Genomic DNA, 23,896 nt, shown 5'->3' with positions numbered 1-23,896 from the left:
AAATTTTTGCTATTGTACTTGTTAGAGAGACTGGTCTATAGTTAGTAGGTTCTTTATTTCCCCCTTTATATATAGGTACTATATTTGCTTTTTTCCAATCTTCTGGAACTTTTCCTTCTCTCAAGGAACTGTTTAGTATGCTATGACATCAAGATTACTCAAGTGTGTCAATATTTCATTCTTTGTTACTTCTATTTCTTCCATAGGGGGGACTTTCTCTTTCCATTCAATCTCTTCAGGTTGTATGTTCTCCCTTGTAAACACTGACTTAAAATGTTTGTTCATAATTTCCGCCATTTCCATTTCCTCAGTGTATTCAACTCCCCCTTGTCTTAATTTCTCCAAGTCTTGTTTGTTTTTCAGTTTATTGTTTACAAATCTGTAGAATAGTTTTGGTTGATCTTTACACTTTTCTATGACATCTTTTTCATATTTTCTCTTTTCCTCTCTGCACGTTTGTACATATTCATTTCTATAACCGGTATATATTTTCCATTTTTCAGGTCTTCTGTCTTTTTTCCATCTGGTCCAGGCTTTGTCTCTTTTGTCTTTTAACTCCCTACAACTTTTGTTGTACCAGCATTTTACATATTCTTTTTCTTGTTTTTGTCTTGGGACATACTTTTCCACTCCTTTTTTGTAAATTTTTGTCAAAATATTCCATTTCTCTTCCACTGTTGTTTCTTTGTATGTTTCTTCCCAGTTTTCCTTTTGAAAGAATTCTCTTATTTTATCAAAGTTTGTTTTTTCATACATCATTCTTCCTTTTCTATATTGTTCATTTCTTTTCATATATTTTTCTTCATTAAGTTCCAGTTCAATCAATATGTGGTCACTTTTACTTATTGGTGTTTTATATTCAATCTTGTCCACTATTCTAGGTTCAGATGTAATTATTAAGTCTAGTCTCGATGGTTCTTCTTCATTTCTATACCTAGTGTTCTCCTGTATCCATTGTGTCATTGTATGGTCAGTAACCATCTCAAGTAGAGCGTTTCCCCATGAGCCGTCTCCACCCTTTACTGTCATTTCTTCCCAGCAGATTTCTTTGCAATTAAAGTCGCCCATCATAACTATTCTTCCTCCATCTTCCATTATTTTATTTCATGTTATCTTTGTGTCCTCTAACATACTTTTATGTTCACTCTCCTCCCATGAGGCTGTTTTCGGAGGCACATAATTTATCACAAACTTTCTGCTCTTCTTATCTCTGTCTTCCACTTCCATCATAATCATCTCTACTGTATTCTTTCCATACATGACACCCCTCACGTTTATATCCTTCTTAGTCAGGAACATAACTCCACCCCCTTGCTTTTTCTCTCTGTTTCTAATCCAATATTTATATGCATCATGTCCTACACTGTTGGGTGGTAGTGGGCCTTTTAATTTTGTTTCTACAATTCCTATTATGTCCGGTTCTTTTTCTTTCAAATGATCATTCAGCTCATTCAATCCTGTTATTAATCCATCTATATTTGTGTAAGACACTCTTAGTTTTCTGCCACTTCCATTGTGTTCTCTGTTTCCCTTTTGTTTTTCTCTTGTATGTCGACTTTCTTTAGTTTCATATTCACTACTCTCCAATAGAATCTCTCTTTTTCTGACTCCGTTCTGCTCTCGTTTTTTTTCTTAGCTTCAAGTCTTTTCTGTTTTTCTTCCTCTCTTTCCTCTTTATTCATTTCCCTTTTTATCCATACCTTTTTATATTGTTCACTTGTTGCTAGTTTCCCTGTTTTGGATAAGATATTCTCTGCCGTTGTTTGTGACCTGAATTTAATCTTAATTGGTCTGGTCTTATCTGTACTATACTTTCCGAGCCTGATTTTTTCCTCAATTTCCTTCATAATTTCTGGTTCATCTTCCTGAACTAACTTTAGTAAACTGCTTACTTTTTTATTTTCCTCATTGGTTCTTGAGGTTCTATCTGGGTTATGTTTCTCTTCCATTCCTAATATAATTATACATTTCTTTTTATCAGCTAAGTCTCTTACTATATTCTCCTTCTGTCTCATCACTTTAATAACTGAGTCTTCAGTTTGTTCTCTCATTTGCTGTTTAATTATGTCAGTAAATGCAACTTTACTGTTTTCTTGAATTGCCTTCCATCCCTCTCTGTTTTCTTTATTATTCATCTTTAACTCTTCATTCTCCTTTTTTACTTCTTTTAACTGTCTTTTTAGGTCTTCTATTTCCTTAGTTAAGTTTTTGTTCGCCTTCTCTAGTTCTTCCAATTTTTCAACCCTCTGTACAATGTTGTTAACATGACCGAACCTACACTCCAAGTCCTCGATCATCTTATCGACCTTCTCTTCTAGTCTTGTCAGTCGGGGGGGGGGGTGTTTGTGTCCCCCCCCACCCTCTTTAAATCCCTGGAAAATATTATCATCACTTTCTACTGTATTGCTCTTATCTATACTTCTAATCTTTACATTTTTATTAGACATTTCGTCGTCACTCAGCTGGTCGGGGGGCCGTTTGTTTACCTTTCGCCTGTCTGCCTGGGCCAAGTCTTCTCCTTCCTCATTTCCTTCCATTTCCCCAGCAATCCCTCCCCTTCTCCTCTTTCCCTACTTTCCCACTACCCCACAAGCAATTCCCCCCCTGTAAATACAATAGGCACTTCCTTTGCTTTGGGATCCACGAAACTTCACTTTTCTTCAGAACGTCCTCTAAGCCGTCCGTTCGTTGAAGTGTGTGTGTGTGTGTGTGTGTGTGTGTGTGTGTGTGTGTGTGTGTGTGTGTGTGTGTATTTGTGTGTGCTTTGTGAGAATATTTATGACCTATGATAATTGCCCTGAGTTATTTTATCATGGTAAAAGATCAGCAATAGAATGGTTGTCTCTCCTATCCTATTAAAATCTTAGTCGTGTTGACCTTGAAATCGAAACTATTAAGTTCCTTTTATTATTCAATTACGACGGCAAAGTTCCATACCCTCTTACCCTACTCCCTAATTTTTAGAATGTGTATATACAGGAATGGGAAGGCGAGGAAAGGAAAACACGGTACTTGGAAAATGCCTTCATTAGGATTGTAACACTTCACCCGGCCTGCTCCGGTTTATGTCTTCCTCAAGAGTTGGTCTTGAGAAAGACATGAGTCGAAACTGGTCGAATGAAATATTACAATTCCAATGAAGGCACATTTAAAGTCCCGTTTCCCTTCCCTCGTCTTCCCCTACTCCCTAATCTTTTTCCCTCATCTCCTTCTTCCGTGCCTTCATATGCCAAGACTCCATAGGACTGCACTGGGCCTTTATGTTTGGGATGAAAGACATTCCAATGCATGGAGGCACGCCCGGCACAGGGCAACCTTGAGCACCTGTGACGCGGCCCGTGGTCCTCATCGACCGCCCCGTCCCCACCCCCGCACCTCCTACGTGGGCCAGCAGTGCACCCGCAGCCTGTACATTGATTGGGTCCCGTTCGTATCAAACAGATCTGCTACAGAAGACATTTTAGCATGGTTGTGTGTGTAGTACCTGCCGTATGGTGAAATGAATATGCAAGATCAGGAACTAAACAGGACCGCAAGTCGTTGCACTTTTTTCTCTTGGCATATGGTTCACATGACCTGACGCGTTGTTGTGGGGTCCCGTGTCGCCTCTCATTATCGTTTGAATACGACCCTGTGTTCGTGTGTGTGTCATGGACGTACGTGGTATTTCGTCAGTAATAAAGAGCAACTCTACCCGTGGAGAATTGAAAGGGGTGGAGGTATAGAGATGATAAAAGAGAGATGTAAAGAGTCCAACAGAATGGAGGGATAGAAGTTGAAAGTTACCAACATTCTTTTTCCATTAGAAATAAATTTTCATTCATAAAAGAATGCTACATGACTTTGGTCTGTAGAGATGTCATTAAGATTTGTATAATAATGAATGCATAAAACGAGGTGTTACGGACGTGTTATGTGCTCACGTATGCTTTTGTTTATGTATGTTTAGCATACTGTATGTTTTTGTGTGCACAGCCTCGCGCACACTGTGTGTGTGTGTGTGTGTGTGTGTGTGTGTGTGTGTGTGTGTGTGTGTGTGTGTGTGTGTGTGTGTGTGTGTGTGTGTGTGCCCAGTTGTATGTTATATTATGTGTTTGTATGGAAAGCTACCTGTCTACAATTTATTACTTGCACTGTACATACTCTTGTGAACAAATTAACCTAACACGTTAGTGATCCTCCGAAGAGAACCGGTTGTTGGTGGGACGTAACACCTCGGACGCGTTCAGTCGTGCTGCTCTTTAGTATTACTCCAAGTTAGGCGCACGAGTCAACAGATTCGGTACTTGGATTTGTTACCAGTCAGAAGTGTGTTTATGCTGAAGATCATACACGCACCATTTCTCAATAAGTTGTGTTGCTGTTAATGAACGTGAATTATGAGTAGTCAATTGCATGTATAAAAAATTTTGGTTCCTGAAATGTGTCTTAAACCCATGAACGTGGAAAATCACTTCACAATTTTTATTCTGGTTACTGTTTAATAATTTGATTTATATAGGATTTGCCACCGATATAATTGGGTTGAGATATCTCGATCAGCTCTATTCTACCCTACCTCATACTGTCCTGATGTATTGTTTAGAGCCAAATGAATTTATGTAGCAGTGAGTAAGGTGATTTCATCGGGCAGAAGATGCAATAAGGTTCTCAAGCTACACTGCTTGATAAAGGTCTATGTTTGATCAATTTCATTTGCATGCAAAGTAAAGGGGGACTTTTAACGGAATGAAATAGTGTGGTGATAAACAGGGAAGATGAGTGAAATTTCTCCGCCAAATAAAAGACTGGATCTAGGAAATTTCTCCTAAATGTCTCTTTAGTATTCCAATAAGGCACCACTAATAGATTTCTTTTTATGTTATCCGAGATTTCCTGCAAAGTACTCTACATTGTGTACACAGTCAATTAATATATCTTTTAACTATTATTTAGACATGATATAATTCCTCTCGCTTGACCGACTGGTGAGAGAGATATTGTGCGTTGTAACCGTTTCACTGGTATCTGAGGAAGATATTTAGAAAGAACATCTGTTATCGGTTATCCTGGCTGCCAACACGTCAAGAAAGTGGAGGAATGTAAGAGAATTTCTCTACAAAGAAAAGGTTCGAAAAATATAATCCCTACATCTTAAGACAATCCTTAGGTTTCAAAAGTAGTTATAGTACACGCGAGCTCCCCCCACCCCACACTCACAAAGCACACACGCAAGCAAACCGGGAGGCCAGCCCAACCTTAACCAACGCCGATGCAGAAGAGGCGAAAAACCCATGTCAAGCTGTACTTACGACAAGTGTGACCACGGATTTACGCAACTGATCATCCTCCTCCCTGGGGGTTGGGAGCTAGAAGGTCCTTTGTCCCGACATGCCTGCCGTTGTGTTCTGATCTCTTTGAGTCATCATGAAGGAGGGATGAGGGGCCAGGGGAGTGGGGTTCTGGTAGGGTTTTTCTTTGTCCGCAGCTGTGACGTTGAAGTCACTTCAAGGGGCTTCCAGGTCGATGACGCCACTGTCAAGGTACTTTATAGATAAGTATCCAATAGATACTGAGGTTCAGCAGGTGGGTGGTATTCTTGTTGACTGCCGCCGCCCTGGTGACGGAAGAATACACTTATGGGCAGATGAATCGGAACCCAAACAACGGGACAAATCCGAAAACCTTTATTATCAACCTCTTCATCTCAACAATATGCTGCCATATTTATAGATTTTGCCCTGGCCAAAGACACATTATATTATTCAGCTAAGGGGTCGAGTTTGGGACAAATATGGGGCACGATTGATCAAGAACCGTTTTGTCCGAATCCACCCCTCAGTTGAAAAGAATCCCCTGGCATTAGCTGAACAAATAAGCACGTGTAAAGTACGTTACTGTGTTGAAGGGGGTCAAAGTTTTATTTACTCTATAGTGACTATAGTGTGGGTCACGGTCCTGTCACACCATTCACAGGTCGCATGTCGTGCATACTGATATTGATATTCAAACCAGCGTCTGTTTAAGCGTTTGGGAGTTTCCCTTGGTTGAATAAAAATGTCTTTGGTAGTTTATAATAAACGTGTAAGTTGTGAATAGCCGTGGAAGCCGTCTCACGTTATTATTAATAACGTGAGACAGGATATAAATGTATCCTGGGTCGGCCCACGGGGAATATTTAGATGCAATCGCAAATAATAGGTGGCGCTGAACAATCATGTGTTTATGTCGAATAAGTATTTGTTGGCCCGCCATCTATTGTTTATTAGCCCTTTGATGTCTAGAAGGGTTTCCCTCAGCAAAATGAAATCGCGTGACGACATTCAAAATAACCATAAAAATCGGACATAGATATCAAAGGGTCAAGGCGACTGCTCCCTCTGACGTTCTCGCGGGAACGCTCCAGCACGAGTACCCGAGCGAAAACATTGAGGGACTTCACTGTTGATGTAGATCCCTTCAACACGATGGCATATGTTTTGGATTTTATTTTGGGAAATGCCAAAATATTTTATTCGAAGGTGGAGGCAGACTTCTTAGTTAAGTGTATGTTGCGTTGTTCTAGCCCCCTTCAGTCCGGGATGATGCCCCCCCCCCACACCCACTTTTTCATATGAATAAAACTATTTAGTAAAGGAGTTAGGACGGTTTTTGGCATCTCTGTAACGCCAGAGCCACTTCCGCTCCCACAAAACATGGGGCACCGCAGGCCGCGGAGGGGAGCCGCAGCCGTAGGGCAGATGGGCAGCGAGGATGGGACGAGAGGCCCGAGAGGAAACGCTTCCACGTTGTACTGGCAGGTGATATACATGTTGTATGGGCACAAGTAGTATGCATTCAATTAGTTATTGAGTTGGACGTAGTCAAACTAGTTCTTCTAATGTCCTGTCGATTGAGACAAGATCCCAAGTAAACACCCAGTTCTTCCACGTCATCTCCAGGCGTTATGGAAAGAAGAGAGAATATGAAATGCAGTGATATTGGAAACCAGCGTGAAACTTGCTCCATAACAAAGTTGGATGCAAAATGATAATAATAGTGATAATGATGAATGAATAGAGTACTAATTGGAAAGGGGGAAGAAGAGACTGTGGAGTGTATTAGCTACTAACATTATACTATTAAACTATCTTTTTTTGGGAAGAAGATGAATATATGAAAAGGTAGTTAGCAAATCAGATGGCACGAGGAAACTTTGCTTCGAGTTTGCCTCGTGCAGTGGGTTTGTTTTGGGTGTCGTTTGCGGAGATTTTGCATGGTGTCGGGTTCGGAGATGGACAACCCGCACCCGGAAGTATTGCGACTGCAGCATCTTATATGGAGGTGCTGACTGGGCAGCGTTCGGTCGAGGTGCTCCCCACTGACTGACGCGCTCCTCCGCACGTAAGCACGTGAGCGCGCGTGAGCCACAAGAGGCTTCTGGAAGATCGAACGCTTAGGTGGCAGAAACTAAGTCTCGTTTTTCTCTTCTTTTTTTCATTTCTTAAAAAAGAAGCGGTTGTCCTTTGGGACAAATACAAACTCTCATGCACAAGAGGCCATACCCATACATTCTCATATGACGTCAACAAAAAAAGTTATATAGACTTTTGTTGTGTTGAACGTGACACGAGCATCGTACAAAGAATTATAACTGTTTACCCAAATATGTTTTTGTTTTTTATTCCTGTTAGTGATTTTGTTTCAATACTCTGATGTACATGATATCGACTATTAATAGATCTTGTAAAATCAGTAATAGTCCTACCGACTAAACGCAGTTTTAATTTCGGAAATCATTTCAAAGTTCACCGAACCTAGAGTTACAACTAATTCCTTTTTGAGGGTACTTTTTGCGTGTGCGCACGCACACACGCACACACACACGCACACACACACCTCATGGCGCTGTGGTTAGAGCTCTGGCTTGCCACTACGGAGTCCGGGTTCGATCCTCGCCCGGGGCTGAAATAATATCAGTATCGCAGCGCTGAGGGGTGTTACTCCAACTCTCGTGGGCGGGGAGTTGGGGGTGTGTGTGTGTGCAAGGTCATAGCATTACCCATAGATCGGACCTACGAGCTCTGAGCTCTCTTCCAGGAGGGAAATAGCTGTCGATCACGAGTCCAACACGTGATCCAAAGACCAAGTGAATACACACACACACAGACACACACACACACACACACACACACACACACACACACACACACACACACACACACACACACACACACACACACGTATATACATATACACACACACACACCAGATGTAGAATTAGAAGTGTCGAATATTTTTTCCTCTTCTTTCTTTTCCTCTCCCTACTTTCCTTGTTGGTGTTCAGGATTGGAGCCACCATTCAGACGTCATACTTCTCAAAGATTTTGTTTCCCTTTGTTGGGTTAAGTTCATCTCCCGATTTCTGAGCGCCGTTCTCCCGCGTCTCAACCGCTGACGCCCCTCGACACCTCCGCCTTCACCGTCTCCGTCGGCTCAGCGCAATCCTACGTCGTCGCTAACGTCGTCTTGTGTCGCCACGTATAATTGCGGGCGTCTATGTCAGAACTATTGAAGTATATATGGTGTTGCATTAATACAGTTTTATATGCAAAAAAATCCAAGAGTTACTACACATGGAAATATAAACTTCCCAAGAACGTAAAATATATTTGCGTAGCTCTGCTCTGCCACGGTCCAGGTTTGGGTGCCCGCAATAGTACTGTACGTCTGCGATACCGTCTACGCAAAAACATCCTCCATCACTACCGTAGGATGCCCAGTAGTAACTGAATAAAATCGTTTGGCGACACCCTTAACAAGGCAGTAGAATATGGCACCTAGGGGGAAGGGCCACTGTAAAACGAGTTCCACTATATTGAGGATATTCACCCATTTCATATCATACTGGGTGGCACTTGTCTTATCCTGGCTGACACCATGGTATTATTATATTCATCTCCATGTTACCCCTTTCATGATATCAGGAGGCAATTTTCCTTTGATTCTGGCTACAACCTGAGTATTTTATTCAGCCCCTTGGTTCCTCTATGGTAGCGAGGAGTTCAAACATCTTAATCGTCATGACTTCATGACGTTTTCTCATCACGATCCCCTCAAGCACTTACAGTAGATCACCCAAGCCCCCACCCATCCACCGACCTACCCTTCGCCTTCACCGCCTCCACCTTAACCCACCCACCCGCGCTGCCGCGTCCGTTGGCGTGTGACCGCGGCACCGAGGCCCTCCCGGGGCAGTGTCGATCTAGCCCGTTGGTGAGCAGCACGTGTTCCGCCGCGCCGCGACGCGCTCTCCGCCCGCCACCCCGCAGTACTACCGCAGCAGTAGCCAGGCCGCCCGCATCACAAGGATCGTCTTCACAGTCCCCAATTGTCGTCGCCGTTGCTTGAGGCATTCTCAAGAATATCTCTTGCGGAGGAGGCGTTTGAGGCCTTGAATTAGGAGTCTCCCCAAGAAGGGAAGTGTCGTCTTGAGAATTGGGTCTACCCGATAAACGAAAACAGCGTGTCATAAGAAACTGTTGCTCGAGAGCAACTAGCTGCATGGAACCTTCTATTTGTTTCTCGGCGTGATAGTACCGGCTGGAAGGAAAAGTACTTCGAGCGTTCAGAACCTGATGTTCGAGGAGACTCTCCCACTGGAAACCTAGACCAAGGCATCTTCTTACTTTTTGGTTTTCAGCCTCTTGCTTGAGTGGTATACGGGGCAAAAGCGGGCAAAGCATCCTAGGGCAACATCTCACTCAGGTTTGGCCATTCATGCCTCAGGAGTGATAACAAACTACTTTCTGGATCAACACTATATAAATATATAGAACCAGTAGAATTTGCGTAGACTATATGATAAAATACCTCCACCATCAGAATCACACCCAGGAATAAACTGAGAGCTGAACGTAAACCACGTAGTAATATACCACAGTTAGACAAGGATATTCTTATAGATAAATAAATCTCCAACTTCATCTCTGTCAAGATTTTATTTGTAAATGTCTTGTATTGATTGACACTGATACGTGCATTTGGCATAAGTACTCTTGTCGCAGACACATCACTGCAAGGAACACAAGAACGCGAGCGACTTCAGCAACAGCGGCCAGCTGGGAATGCAAAGGCAGCCAGAGCAGAGCACCGCCCTCGCCTCTCTGTACTTGCTTGCACAAGTCAAGACCATCGATCGCACTTGGGGCGATCTCAGCGCGCGTAGGAGTACACTAACCTCGGAAGTACATCCTCGGAATTCTTCATCAGAACTCTCTCTTCGGCCCTTTTCCCACTTCGATATAGACCGTGGTCTCAGGGTCCAGCAGCCTCTTCCATTGTAGTTTCTCTAAAAAATATAGAGACCGAACCTCCTCAAAAGAATCATCTCCACCTCCCAGTGCCTCCAAAAGATAAAAAAAAATATCCTTCCAATAAATAGTGCCTCTCCACAGCAGTGGCGTTTCGTATGTGCCTCTTTATCAGTACAACCTTGCGACTAAAGACCTTGTTTTGATTAGTTACCAAGAAATCCACAAGAGATTTTGTTCATTTTGAAAGTTAGTACGTGGTAGACAAACCAGGGAGGCACTATATGTTCCACTACTGTGATATCAGACAGTAACAATCGGCAAATAAGACTCCTACGACAATATAAGCTGTTATTACTATCAGGAGACAGTGTACACACTAACCAACTTACAAGAAGAATTTTGTAATCCTCTCGCAACTTACGGAAAAGTTGAAAAGAGGGAAAAAAAGAAGAAAAGGAAGAAGAGAAATAACTGCGTATCTGGCCAAAGCCAATATATCGCATACCCGAAGACTTCCAGCCGAAAAGCGACGAGGCATAATGTGTGACGTCATTACGGAACGTCCGAACGTGGCCGTCATCCCCACAACCCCGTGTGATGGGGATACCCATCCACTCCTGTACGTATCATCCACCAATATTTGTGCGGGGGTGGGAGGATTGTAGATCAACAATTTACTGTTTGTAAAATCGCCTTCTCCAGCCATCACGTGTCTTGATTTGTAGTTTCTTTGTTAAACTGCTCCATGTGTGGACTGCATGCATTTTCCCGATTTTGGTATAGATGTTTGTTCAGGTCGAGACAATACGATTATATATGGCTTATGGGAAACCTCGGAACACATAAGTTGGACGTTAGTAAAACATCTTACATATGTCGTGACTATCGCTAGGTTATTTTATTCAGCCAAGGGAAACTCCTGGACAGCGAAAGGGATTTTTTTTTTTTTTTTTTTTTTTTTTTTTTTTTTTAGAACTGTTGATATTCACAAGGTTTTAGTACGTCACTCACTCGATGAGAAAAAACGTCTTCTTAAGCCCAAACCTCAAGAACAAGGTGAACAAATCTCTCTTATTGCGAACACAGATGATTTCAGTGGTCACAGATGGGTCTGGATCACTCATGATTTCGTTCAGGCCGATGGCCGGCCCCAAGTACACAATAAAATTTTCATGAGCAACAAAATGTATACGGTGCACTTAAAAAGATGCAGAATCAGTTCATGAGATTAATTCAGTATTTTTCGAAGTAGAAATGCGAGGAAGAAGGCGTTGCGGTGGAAGTGGAGTACTTGGGGAGTAGTAATGCGACTCCACTTGACGTCAGAATGGCTGCCTCCTTCCCCTTGGCCTCCCATCCCTTTGGTCCCGTGGGAGAGCACCTCCTCCGGAGCAGTTCCGTTGTTATTAGTGTAATGGGCAGGCGGAAAACAGTTAAGGGAAAAAAAAAGGAAAAAAGAAAAGAAAAAAAATATATATATATATATATATGTTATTAGTGTAATGGGCAGGCGGAAAACAGTTAAGGAAATATATATATATATATATATATATATATATATATATATATATATATATATATATATATATATATATATATATATATATATATAACCACAGGTTCCATGAACCCCCATCCTCCACCAACTCTTTTTCCTCCTGTCATCATCGTCATCATCATTATCACCATCATCATCCCCTCACCCTCATCCTCATCCTCTTCCATATTTTTCCTCCTACCCATCCCCTCCTCCCTCTCCTCCCTTTTCCTACCCTTCGTCTCCCTCCCTCGTCCTTCTCCTTCTTCTTGTCCTCCTCCTTCTTGTCCTCCTTCTCTTCTTCCTCTTCTTTCTCTTCATCCTCTCCATCCTCCTCTTTCTCTCCCCTCCCCATCCCCTCCTCCCTCTCCTCCCTTTTCCTACCCTTCCTCTCCCTCCCTCGTCCTTCTCCTTGTCCTCCTCCTTCTCTTCTTCCTCTTCTTTCTCTTCATCCTCTTCATCCTCCTCTTTTTCTCCCCTCCCCCTCCCTTCCTCCTCCTCCTCTTTGTCGTCTTCCCCTTCCTCCTCTTCTTAATCCTCGTCCTCTTCCTCCTCCATCTCCCCCTCCTCCACCTCCCCCTCCTCCACCACCCCCTCCTCCTCCTCCTCCTCCTCCTCCTCCTCCTCCTCCTCCTCCTTCACCTCCCCTCCCTGTCCACCCCCACCCATGTTTCCCTTCCCCTTATTCATCCCTATCCCCTGCTCGGCAACAGGCAGGCAAGAGATACGTACAGTAGTCCGCCACACGCTAAATCTTTGGTCCGCGCGCGTCTCCCTTCCTCCCCTCTTCTTTCCTCTCCCCTCCCTTCCTTTTCCCTCGCTTCCTTTCCTCTCCCTTCCTCTCCCCTCTTTATCTTCCCCTCTCCCTTCCTCTTTCCCCCTGTCCCCTACTTTCCTCTTCGCTCCTCTCCCTTTCCCTGCCTTTCCTTCTTTCCCTTCCTTTTTCTAGTCCCTTTCCATTCCCATTCCTTCCTTCCTGTACCTCTCTTCCCTTCCCCTCAGCCTCTCGTATTCCTCCCATCTATTTTCTTTCCTTTTCTTGTTCTCCGCACACTTTTTTCCTATTTTCTATCCTTCCACGTTCTATTGTTTTCTTCCCTTCTCTTTCCTCTCCATGTCTTTCCTCCCCTTACCCCTTCTCCCTTCAACTTCTCTCCTGTCGTTTCTCCACGCCTACCTCTCCCTCCCTTCCCTCCCATCTCCACTCCCCTCCAATTTCTTCCCTTTTTCTCTCCTCCCCTGTCCTCTCCTTTACTGTCCTCCGCTTCCCTTACATTATCTTCATTTCTTTCCTCTTCATTCCCCTTCACCCCCTCCCCTGTCATCCCCTTCCCTCCACTTTCCTCCTCACTACTCTTCTCCCTCTTTTCCCTCTCTCCTCCCCTGTTATCCATTTCTCTCTCTCCTCTCCCCCAAATCCCCTCCCCCCCCCCACTCTTCTCCCCGTCCCCTACCCTCCCATCCCTTCTTAGTGCCCGGGGTGTTTGTATCTCGTAATGCGCACTAATGTCCGCGCACCCTGTGCTCTTGCCACGGGGAATTATTCCAGTTTATATTTGCGCTGCCGTTCCGGAAGCGTTTCTTTTTTTTCTGCTTCTGCAGGCGCACGCCACTGAGCGTAGGCGTTGCACGACTGTACGAGCGTGAGAGACACGCGTATCTGGAGGAAGAGCCCCTGATCTCCTAGGATGTTTCGACCATCTGAAAGGATTATAAACTTTATCTCTTTTAAACCCTTCAGCACAGCGTTGCCTTGAACCACCCGCCCCTCCCTATCAACCTCCTCCGCAGCTAATTAAGAACAGTGTTAAGCGAAATTAGACATAAAAGTTCGTCAGCGTAGCACAGACGTTGAATGTCTCGAAGACATCATCCTTCTTCACCCGCCTGGTGGTTATCAAAATAAGATTAAATACCTCGGCATTATGAAGAAGTTAATGTTTGCTATACATATTTCTCTTTCTAACCCACCCAGCCCCATTCGTTGGGGCCTTTTTTGTATTCGCTTTTACAATCTCCTCATCCATGTACTCGACCTTCGGTGTCGGATACACAAAATTCTCCCAATTCCCTTTAAGTCGAGGAACTTCCCTGTTTCACTTTCTCTTCAGTGCATTTCTGCGTGTCCAGATATGTACTGATGCGGACAGAACTCTGGCAGAAATTCATCGAATACTCAACACCGAGAGAAATATGTATGTAGTTCTGATAATATCATGAATCAGGTTCGGGTGTCCAGAGTGTTATATAATCTACGCCTGAAGCACACGTTACACGCTAGCGCTCCCCACGGACGCCCAATTTCCACGCCAGTTGCCTCGCGCAAGGAACGGAGAACTCGGCGTGTTCCAAGAACTCCCCCTTCCACCAACCCGGCTCCATGTTATCGGCGGATTCCGTCCATGTATTTATTCTAAAGTTACCCTCGGGCTTCCATATCCGAACCCCTCTCCCATTCTACACTTCTCAACTCTATTCAGGTTTCTCCTCACCCTCAACTTTTCCCCGTCCCCTTCGTTTTCCCCTTCACTTTAGCTCTCTCATGCCTCTTGAGCCTGTCAACAGACTCCCCCCCCGCCCACCCCCGTTTCTCCCTAAGCCCGCCACCCACCCTCTGACCTCCCTTTCCCCCACAACGCTCTCTTTGTATCAAAATCCTCCATGTTGTGTATGTTGATATTAATATTTCCATAATCCGCTCTACGCTCAATGCCCTCCACCTGGCAACTCTAATTACTTCTTGTCAGCATTTTTGTAGCCTGGCTGGCGCATCCCTCCAACTCTTGGGCCAGATTTACATAGCCACGCTGTAGAGCGAGTCGCGCCCTTTGGACGGGCTATGCTCCCACAGAGGAAGTCTGTCATTCTCGCCACTGCCATGGGTATTTTAACCCTGCCCCTATCTTTTATGCCCTCAACGCAATTTATGATAATTTTGGAGGGACGTACGTGCTTACTCACACCTCTGAAGAATATTCTGGTGCACACTAGAGACAATTGTTCCATGTAGTTTTCCACTCCACCGCTGGAATGGAACATTGTAGTGTGTGTGTGTGTGTATGTGTGTGTGTGTGTGTGTGTGTGTGTGTGTGTGTGTGTGTGTGTGTGTGTGTGTGCGGGCACGTGTTTGCGTGTGCGTGTGTATGTGTGTGTGTGTGTGTATGTGCTCGCGCACTTGCGTGCATGTGTGCGTCAGTATCAGCCGAGGGACATGGCGTTATGAAATAAAAGTCGCCGCAAATAATGTTGCAAGAGAGCAACCTCGAAGCGGCTCTAGTTGTTGCGCCTAAGGTTTCCTTCCGCCCCTGTAGTGCTTCGTGAGTTGACCAGGCTATCACACCCACTCTGTGGTCAGTGCACCGCACAATATCCCCAAGTCCCTCTGCTCCTGGTTATTACCCCACTTTCTCTTTCCAGTGACACATACGCCTAGTAATTTTTAGTAACAATGTAATTATGCAAGTTGTAGGTGGGTAATCCTTGTGAGTAATAGCGATATGTAAGACATATGACTAGGGTAACAGGCGCGTATAACATGGTAAAGAATTGCGTGTGTTGGGAATGTATCATCTCCTACTCCTTCCCCTCCTCTTTCTTCTCCTCCTTCTCCTCCTTTTCCTCCTCCTTGGATATGGTTGGTCTTGATGAGGAGGGATGTGTAGATTTTATGGGTCGTCTATAGCCAAACCAGAGTGCTTGAGAGCGTGCGAAGGGGGACGGAGTGATATTTTGGGTTGGTTCTGCGCACATGAGGGAGTCTTTGGGTGTCTCAGGGGAGTTAAGGTATCGGGAGAACTTTGGGAAGTTCAGGAGGTGGAAGGCAAGAGGGAATATTTCATCCTTAGTAAATCCCGTGGGGAAGATATCCGTGGTGCCTGCGGGTTATCTTCGATGAGGTCTTAAGGCACCCCTATGTTTCCTCCTTGCTCTCTATGTGTGTGTGTGTGCGTATGTGTGTGTGTGTGTGTGTGTGTGTGTGTGTGTGTGTGTGTGTGAATGAGTGTATCTCTTTTTCATGCTCTTTCAGTAAAGAAAGCGGTTGCCTTTTGATTTGTCGAGATGATATTGAGTTGGTCTACTGTTGTGCTTCGTCACCTGTCGATATTCGTTGTTCCTGAGGTTTTGTTATAACATTTTAATCATTCATATTTTCTGCAGCTCTTTGATGAAAAGATAAGGACTATATTCAGTAGCCCCTCCATGAGTTGAGACCCCGACTTGTCCTGAACCAGCTTTAACTGAATTAAACCGTCTAACGTTAGCCATAATATCTAGTTCACGTCACCGTGTTGAAGGAGTTAAAATCACATAGATCCTCCAGCTCCAAACTGAATGAGACTGGCTTTATACAAGAAAATAATAATGTGACTGCTAGGTTTTAATAGTTAATCAAATTATTATTTCCATCAATTAAGAATTAGGTCCTCCGAAGGTGAATAGAATCTTCTGGTGTGAGTCAAAACACAATTGATGAAATGACCTCTAGGATGTGATGGGGTCACCACACGTAGACATTTGTACAACCGAAGAGGACACTTCTCCTCCCACAGGAATTTCGACCCCCTAACAACTATTATGCCAAATACACTTTTTATTTCATTTTGTGACTCCTTCCTGGCTGTGTTCATTCTGCTTCCCGCCATGTTATTTTATTCACCCCCCGCAAAGCCCCCTAACCTTCGGTGAGAAGGGAAGTAAGTGCTGTGAAGTGTTGGAATCCCATCTTTCTAATGCTTTCAGTAAATCAGTGAAGCAGCCATACTAACGCTGTACAGTTTGGATTCAAAGAAATACGAAATATTTACGGGGCAATTCCTCAAAGCCAGATTGTGTCGTGTGACTGCTGCAGTGATTGTACGGAAAAGACATTCGAAAAGTGGGTTTCCAGCACATTACGGCAGATCTCAAGGTCGCCAGTGCTTTGTGTAAACTAGCCCTGAAAGCTGTCATCTTCCGTCAAACTTCCTTGTCATTGTTTTCATAAATGCGTGGGAGGTGGGAAGAAGAAACACTTCTCCAGCTCTGAGTCGTTGTATCCTCTGGAGCTTCCATGAAACGCAGAACAAGAACTTCTTTGTAGGGCTTCTTGGACAGTGAGAACGTCACGCGCTTACTGTCGGAGAGACGCATGAGTCTCTCTCTCTCTCTCTCTCTCTCTCTCTCTCTCTCTCTCTCTCTCTCTCTCTCTCTCTCTCTCTCTCTCTCTCTCTCTCTCTCTCTCTCTCTCTCTCTCTCTCTCTCTCTCTCTCTCTCTCTCTCTCTCTCTCGCTCTCTCTCTCTCTCTCTCTCTCTCTCACGCTCTCTCTCGCTCTCTCCTCTCTCTCTCTCTCTCTCTCTCTCTCTCTCTCTCTCTCTCTCTCTCTCTCTCTCTCTCTCTCTCTCTCTCTCTCTCTCTCTCTCTCTCTCTCTCTCTCTCACACACACACACACACACACACACACACACACACACACACACACACACGCGCGCGCGCGCGCGCGCATTTATATATTTGAATTTGGTGAATGAATGTTTGCATGGATATTGGTAACTCCGACAAAATAATCAAGACTTGGGTGTTGTCACGGGCTTCCAGAGAGAGAGTCCGCGCGGGGTCTTCGGGGTCAACCTCATCAGGGGACTTGTTTCCCGGACCCCGCGAGCCCCTCCTTCCGGGTCCTCGAAGGTCTCGTCCACCTTCGTTCATCCCCATGCTGGCTGTCGAAGGGTTACCATGGAACTAATTAAAGCCGTCTGGCGTCAACAAGAGTGAAATAAGTATTCCGTGATAAAGGAAGGGGCGACAGAATTAGGTTTAACTTCCTTGAAGCGGAATATCTCGCCACCGGATAGACGGTTGTCGCCAAAGAGAACAAAACGACAAGCTCTCTTCTGGATACAAAACGGGTTAAGCCAACTTTCTTCTAATAAATTTCCATCTCCACCTCCTCCTCATCCTCCTCATTCCCCTCCTCCTCCTCCTCCTCCTCCTTCTCCTCCTCCTCCTTCTCCTCCTCCTCCTCCTCCTCCTCCTCCTCCTCCTCCTCCTCCTTCTCCTCCTCCTCCTCCTTCTCCTCCTCCTCCTCCTCCTTAGACGCGCTCTCTTTAGACTACATTTTCCTACCCTCCACCGTGCGCGCGGCCATTCCCTCCTTGAATGAACGCCCACATATTTAATTTTGTTCGTATGCATAGTGTACCTCCACCCCCACCTTGGTTGACTTCTGTCACCATATATATATATATATATATATATATATATATATATATATATATATATAATTTTTCCTGCAAACTTCTAGGAGGAATTCATTGAAAAAGAACTATACGAGGTAACTTGTTAAGATTACAAGTGTACTCTTCACAAAAGCGTCTGTGACGCTAACTTCTAAACAGGGATTACTGGAAGTATACAAAATACCTTCGTCCTCCTCCTCCTCCTCCTCCTCCTCCTCCTTCTTGTAGTCCCCTCTGCCGTCCTTCTTGTCGCAGGCCCCAACTTTGATTTCATCCACCGCAGACCCCTACATTCACTTTCATCCCCTTTAACCCCTAGCTCACCCCTTTACCCCTAGCTCATCCCCTTCCCTATCTCTCTCCACAGGCCCCCCTCTCAGCTCCCTCAACCCCCACAGCCCTCTCAACCCGCACAGCCCCCTCAACCCCCGTCGGTCCACGATTGCGCGCACCCAGGCGAGGGGTCGAAATTGGGGGATCAACAGGAATTCCTCTTGCGGGGTTTCACCAAGTGTACCCTCATCCCCTTCCTCCTTCCCCCTTTCCACCTTAACCTCCTTTCCCTGTCCCCTTTCCCCTTTTCTTCCCCTACCCCTCTAAAACTCACCCCACCCCCTAACTCCTCCCTTTTGCATTTCCCCTTACAATTCCCCCCCTTCTTCCCTCCCTTCCCCTTTTCACTCTCTCTCTTCTCCTTTCTCTTTCATCTATTTCTTCTATTTTTACTTTTCCCTCTCTTTCCCCCTTACCCCTTTTTACCTTCTTCCTTCCCCTTTTCTCATTTCCCCCTTCTCTTTTCCCCTTTCCCCTTTACTCTTTCCCGTCTTTACGTCCTTTTTCCTCCTCCTCTTTTCATCTTCCCTCTTCCCCGTTTCCCCTTCCCCCTCGCTCCCTCCCCCTCTCCCCTTCCCCCTCGTTCCTTCCCCCTCTCCCCTTTTTCCTTTCCCCTTCCCTCTCTCCCCTTTCCCCTCTCCCCTTTCCCCATTCCTTCTTTCTCCCCCCTTCTCCTACCCCTTGCCCTTTGCCCGTTATTCCCTCTCTTTTTCCTCTTTACTCTTCCCTTTTCCCTTTCCTCTTTCCCATTCACCATACCCCCATTCCTCTTTCCTCTTGTCTCCTTCGTTCTTATCCCTTCCCCCTTCTTACCTTCCTCATCTATTTCCCTCTCCCTTTTCTATCCCACTCCCGCTACTCCTTCCTCTTCCCCGTCTTCCTTATTCCTCTCTTCCAGTTTCACCCTCCCCACCTGTAGCCAGCATGTTTCTTTTACTCCGCACCCCTTTCCTCCCCGTAGTCATTGTCTTCCTCGTTTTGTCCATCTCTACTCCTCGACTCTTCCAACCGTTCTATTTGGCTTCATATCTGTCCCTCCCCCACCCACCCTCTGTGTCCCTCCCCGCTGTCTTCGCCCAGCTTTGGTTCTGTCCTCTCTTCTTACTCGTTTCTGATATTGTCCTCTCTTCGTCATTTTCTCCTGTTTTTGCGCTTTCTTTCCAGCACGTCGTAGACCTCTTGCAATATATCTTAAATATTACTGCGATACATAAGGATATAACAATGCCTAAACCACAGTTCACCACATTACAACACATCGACCAGGAGACAGCGATTACTTCTACCGGCTCCACCATTACACAGTGTGTCACTACACTGTACCTGCACTTCCAACATCGTGAGCACACTGCATCGTTATTTCAGCCACATGTCACCAATGCATCCACCACACCGCCTCTACCACCTCACGACAGACGCCATGGCACTCCAGGCAACGCACAAAGATCCAGAATAATCTCGTGTAAGTCGACAGAAGTCAGGCTGACTACTTGCATGACGGGAGCAAAGCCTTGTCAGGCACCCGCCTACCCACTGCATCCGGGATTTAAATCCTCCCGTGTTGCACTTTGGTGACTGGAGGCCTGCTATGACACAGAGGCACCGTGCGCAGCAGGCAGACGCGAGGAAGTTAAGTTCGTTGGGTTGGATCCTAGTCACGGCGCAGAGGTTAGGAAGGGCATCATTCCCTCTGACCAAAGGCCCACACACCTAAACCGAAATCCTTCCATAAGACACCGTCGTAGCATCCTTAAACAAGGGACTTCGGGAACTGAAACAGAATCATGTTGCATTTACGATTTTATCCTAGCTATCATAGGAGGCCAGGCAACAGTGGGTTACAATGACAGAGCAAGAGGCCGACAGCAGACCTTCTAGCCCATGACGAAGTGGGAGGGAAGGGGAAGTAAATGATTCTGTTCGGAGCCCTGGGTATGAAAGGTTTTAAGGCGCGATGAAACCATATGCGCAGGTTTCTTTCATGATTTGGACGCGAGTCAAGAACTACTTTGAAACATGTAAAGACGGGTACTCCGGGGGCCGCCCCCCTGACATGAATAAAACCATTAATTAGCAGCCCAAATATAAACCATCAGATGAATAAAATCGCCATACGTTAGCTTGAAAAATATCTATAAAGACGTACGATCGGTTAGAAGTAAGGTCACTTTCTATAATACAGTGAAGAAGGTGAGGAGCCTACGCCTATGCGTTTGGATTGTTAGGGCACGGAACAGTCCATGCTGGGAATCAGAGAGAAGTGCAGGATTCGAACCCACAACTAAGCCAATGCGAGACCATTCCGTTTCCGATTACACCACCAGCGCACAAGACTGTGACGCATGTTATAATTTGTCTTAAAGAAAGATCATGACAGGAGATTTTGTGAGCCGCAAGGACAGACTGCACTAAAGATGGTTTCAGTTGGTCAACACTCTAGCCTAGTGTAGGAGTGGCGTCGCAGTTGTGGTACTTCATTGCACCACATTTGTTCCATCACTGGGACAACACTACGACTCTTACCGTGGCTGACACTTAACACAGCATCACTCACACTGTCGTTTTACCGCACAACGCCTCTATATGCTGGCAGAGCGGAAACGGAAAAGATGTACGTTTTGTTGTGTTCTCATGGGCAGTTGCCTATACGTTGTTTGCAGTTACAAATTTTACCACTTTTCAAAAGTAAATAAGCGTAAACATATCAACAAATAAATAAACAAATAGAGAAACAATAATGATTATAGTTAAATTGCCATATCCTCAGAGATACTTCACCATATTACTGAGGTACCGTCGTCACACTGCCACGTTAGGTACATCACAATAAATGCAGTCATACCGCGCTCGACCTAGTCTGACACACCACTTTGACCACCATGGCACAATCAAGCGTGCTACATCGCCACCTTAGGTAGTTTTGGGCATATTTAGTTGTTGAGAGCTAACACCTGTCTCCAGTGTGAACCCGCTCTCTCCCTCTCTGTCTCAATCTATCTGTGTATGCATCAATCTCTGTTTCTGTTTTCCTTTGTTTCACAGTAAAGCAGCGCGTCCACTACTTTATTGCACTGTTTCCCTTTATAGTTCACTCCTCCTCGTCCTCCTCCCTCTCCTTTTCCATCTCCTTCTCTTCCTCCCCTCTCTCTCCCCCCTCTTCCTTTTCTTTCTCCTCCTCCTTTTCCTCCTCCTGCTCTATCTCCACCTCCACCTCTACCTATTCTTGTTCCTCCTCCCTCTTCTTTTTATCTTTCTCTCTCTCCTGCTCTTCCTTCCTTTTCCTCTCCTCCTCTTCTTCCTCTTCTTCCTCCTCCACCTCCTCATCATCATCCTCTGTTATATCTTCTCTTCTTCCTCCTCTTCCACCTTCCCCACCTAGTCCATTTCTTCTTCCTCCGTCATCTCCTTCTCCTCCACCTATCCCACTTCTTCCACCTCCTCCTTCATTTCCTCCTTCATCTCTTCCTCCACCTTCAATTCTTCCTGCTCTTCCTATTTTTCCTCCTCCTCCACTTTCCCCTCTCTTCCTACCACATGTTCCTCCCGGTGCTTCTGCCTTTCATTATCGTTGTCAGTGATTTTTTGTCAGATCCTGTCTTCCCCATCTTCCCCACCCTGTCTCCCCATCTTCTCCATCCCTGTCCTCCCGTCCCTTTTGCACCGGACGCATCACATCGTCCCTGTTTTTTATCTGCATTGCAGTTTTTCATGATTTCATAATTCTTTATTCCGATTTAGTCTTCACGTCGTCTTCTATATTTTTTAATCGCCATCTTTGTTCCTTTTTATTATACACGATCAATCGCTTCCATTTTCTTTGATACATGATAACAGCCATCCATTTTCTTTCATTATTCTCAGGTGGAACATTAGATCTTAGATTTATTCCTCATAGCATTTTGTGACGCAACCCAAGTCGGACGGGAGGGAAAATATTGTAGCTCCCTTTCAGTCTTCGTTCGCTGTCTCCTTTCCCCCAATGCCTCCTATCAGGACAGAAATCATTCTTCCTCTTCCCCAACCCGGAGACATTCTCATTCCTTCCCATTGACTGGGTCTGGGCGGACAACTATGTGGTAAGCTGCGGAGACGAATAGAATATTTTGTTGGCATTCAGAAGAAAAGGGAAAATGGCAACTGGTACAGAAGGAGATAAGCGAGAGATGGGATGCCACAGGGATGAATGAATTAGCTTGGCAGGAGCCAGAATACAAAGAAAAGCACCACCTGATACGGAGGGAGGAAAACATTCTCAGAATCAGCTGTAATACGATTGAATGATCAATTGATTGCGGTTTTACCAGTACAAATCGAATTTATTCCAGCTAAGGACTGACCCTGGGTGACAACGGTTGAAGCTAATACTACTTGTGAACAAATTACTCGCCATCGCTCCTCCTGACCGCGTCCGATTCTGTTGACGACAATTTGCCACAGCTGTCCAAGCTCGTAGAGAACAGAGGTGGCGGCTTCTTTTGCAGCTACGCGCCAGTAATGTACGCTCTTCTCTCCCCCTTTTTTTTCTGGGTTTGCAGTACCTGGGTCTGGATCGATTGAGCGGAAAACTAATTGCGCTCTTTCGCTTCCAGGGGTGAACGGAACTGCCATTGGCTTGGTACCTATACTCCACATCTACACGAGGAGAAGATGTACTCGTGTGTGTGTGTGTGTGTGTGTGTGTGTGTGTGTGTGTGTGTGTGTGTGTGTGTGTGTGTGTGTGTGTGTGTGTGTGTGTGTGTGTGTGTGTGTGTGTGTGTGTGTGTGTGTGTGTGTGTGTGTGTGTGTGTGTGTGTGTGTGTGTGTGTGTGTGTGTGTGTGTGTGTGTGTGTGTGTGTGTGTGTGTGTGTGTGTGTGTGTGTGTGTGTGTGTGTTTTTTGCTACTATGCAAAATTTTCATTAGCAGTTCTCAAACTTTATTGCACTACAATCTCTGTGGAAATAAATAATATGCGAGTGTGTGTGTGCGTGTGTAGAGAGAGAGAGAGTAAGTGAGGTATGAAGGCTTCCTTTGTGTTTCCCGGGAGCAAGGCACTGTCGACAGCCCCGCCCAGTCTGCAGAGTACTGTACGTGCAGACGGGATGACCTGATCCCCGGTGGTGGGGACCTTCCACGCTTCGCCTCTTCGGAAGGAAGGAAGAAAGAGGAGGAGGTCGAGGTCCTTCAAGGATCAGTGCATGACCTCGGTATGAGAACTGCAGCAATGATATGACTTTGCTTTTGTGATAGATATCTCTTAAGATGATGAAGAAGGAGTGTGTTTGGAGGAAGCTAGATGGGTGCACGCGCTTCTTTGTCACAGGTGAACATGGGATCAACAAGTTTGAGGTTCGCTAATGATGTGCAGTTGCCAAGACTTCTGAGTGTTCCATCTGAAAAAAATGTGACGTAGCAGAGCTAGTGTGTTTGCATATGAAATGACCAAATTTTAAGGTTCATGTTCAGCAACTTTGCTCCGCCAGGACACATTGTCACACTTGCCATATGAACAACACTCCACGGCTCGCTGGAATAAATGAATGCATTTGCTTTCCTTG

General features: G+C 45.2%; 1 protein-coding gene across 5 annotated transcripts in view; it reads left to right on the top strand.

Moving 5' to 3' along the window:
• Nucleotides 1–23,896, top strand: part of MESK2 (misexpression suppressor of KSR 2) — a 745,500-nt gene that overhangs the window by 581,210 nt on the left and 140,394 nt on the right. Inside the window, exon 1 of one of the 5 annotated variants that reach the window (XM_076184258.1) lies at nt 10,761–10,893. The exons of the other annotated variants lie outside the window; for them this stretch is intronic. Coding sequence (XP_076040373.1) covers nt 10,814–10,893 — 80 coding nt within the window. The 5' untranslated portion in view covers nt 10,761–10,813. Of the gene's footprint in view, nt 1–10,760; nt 10,894–23,896 lie in introns of those variants that run through there. 5 annotated transcript variants of the gene reach the window in all.

The sequence above is a fragment of the Oratosquilla oratoria genome, chromosome 4 (genome assembly GCF_046742065.1).
Source record: "Oratosquilla oratoria isolate Oo_2021 chromosome 4, ASM4674206v1, whole genome shotgun sequence".
NCBI classification, from domain to species: Eukaryota; Metazoa; Arthropoda; class Malacostraca; order Stomatopoda; family Squillidae; genus Oratosquilla; species Oratosquilla oratoria.
This window is presented reverse-complemented; position numbering and strand designations above follow the sequence as displayed.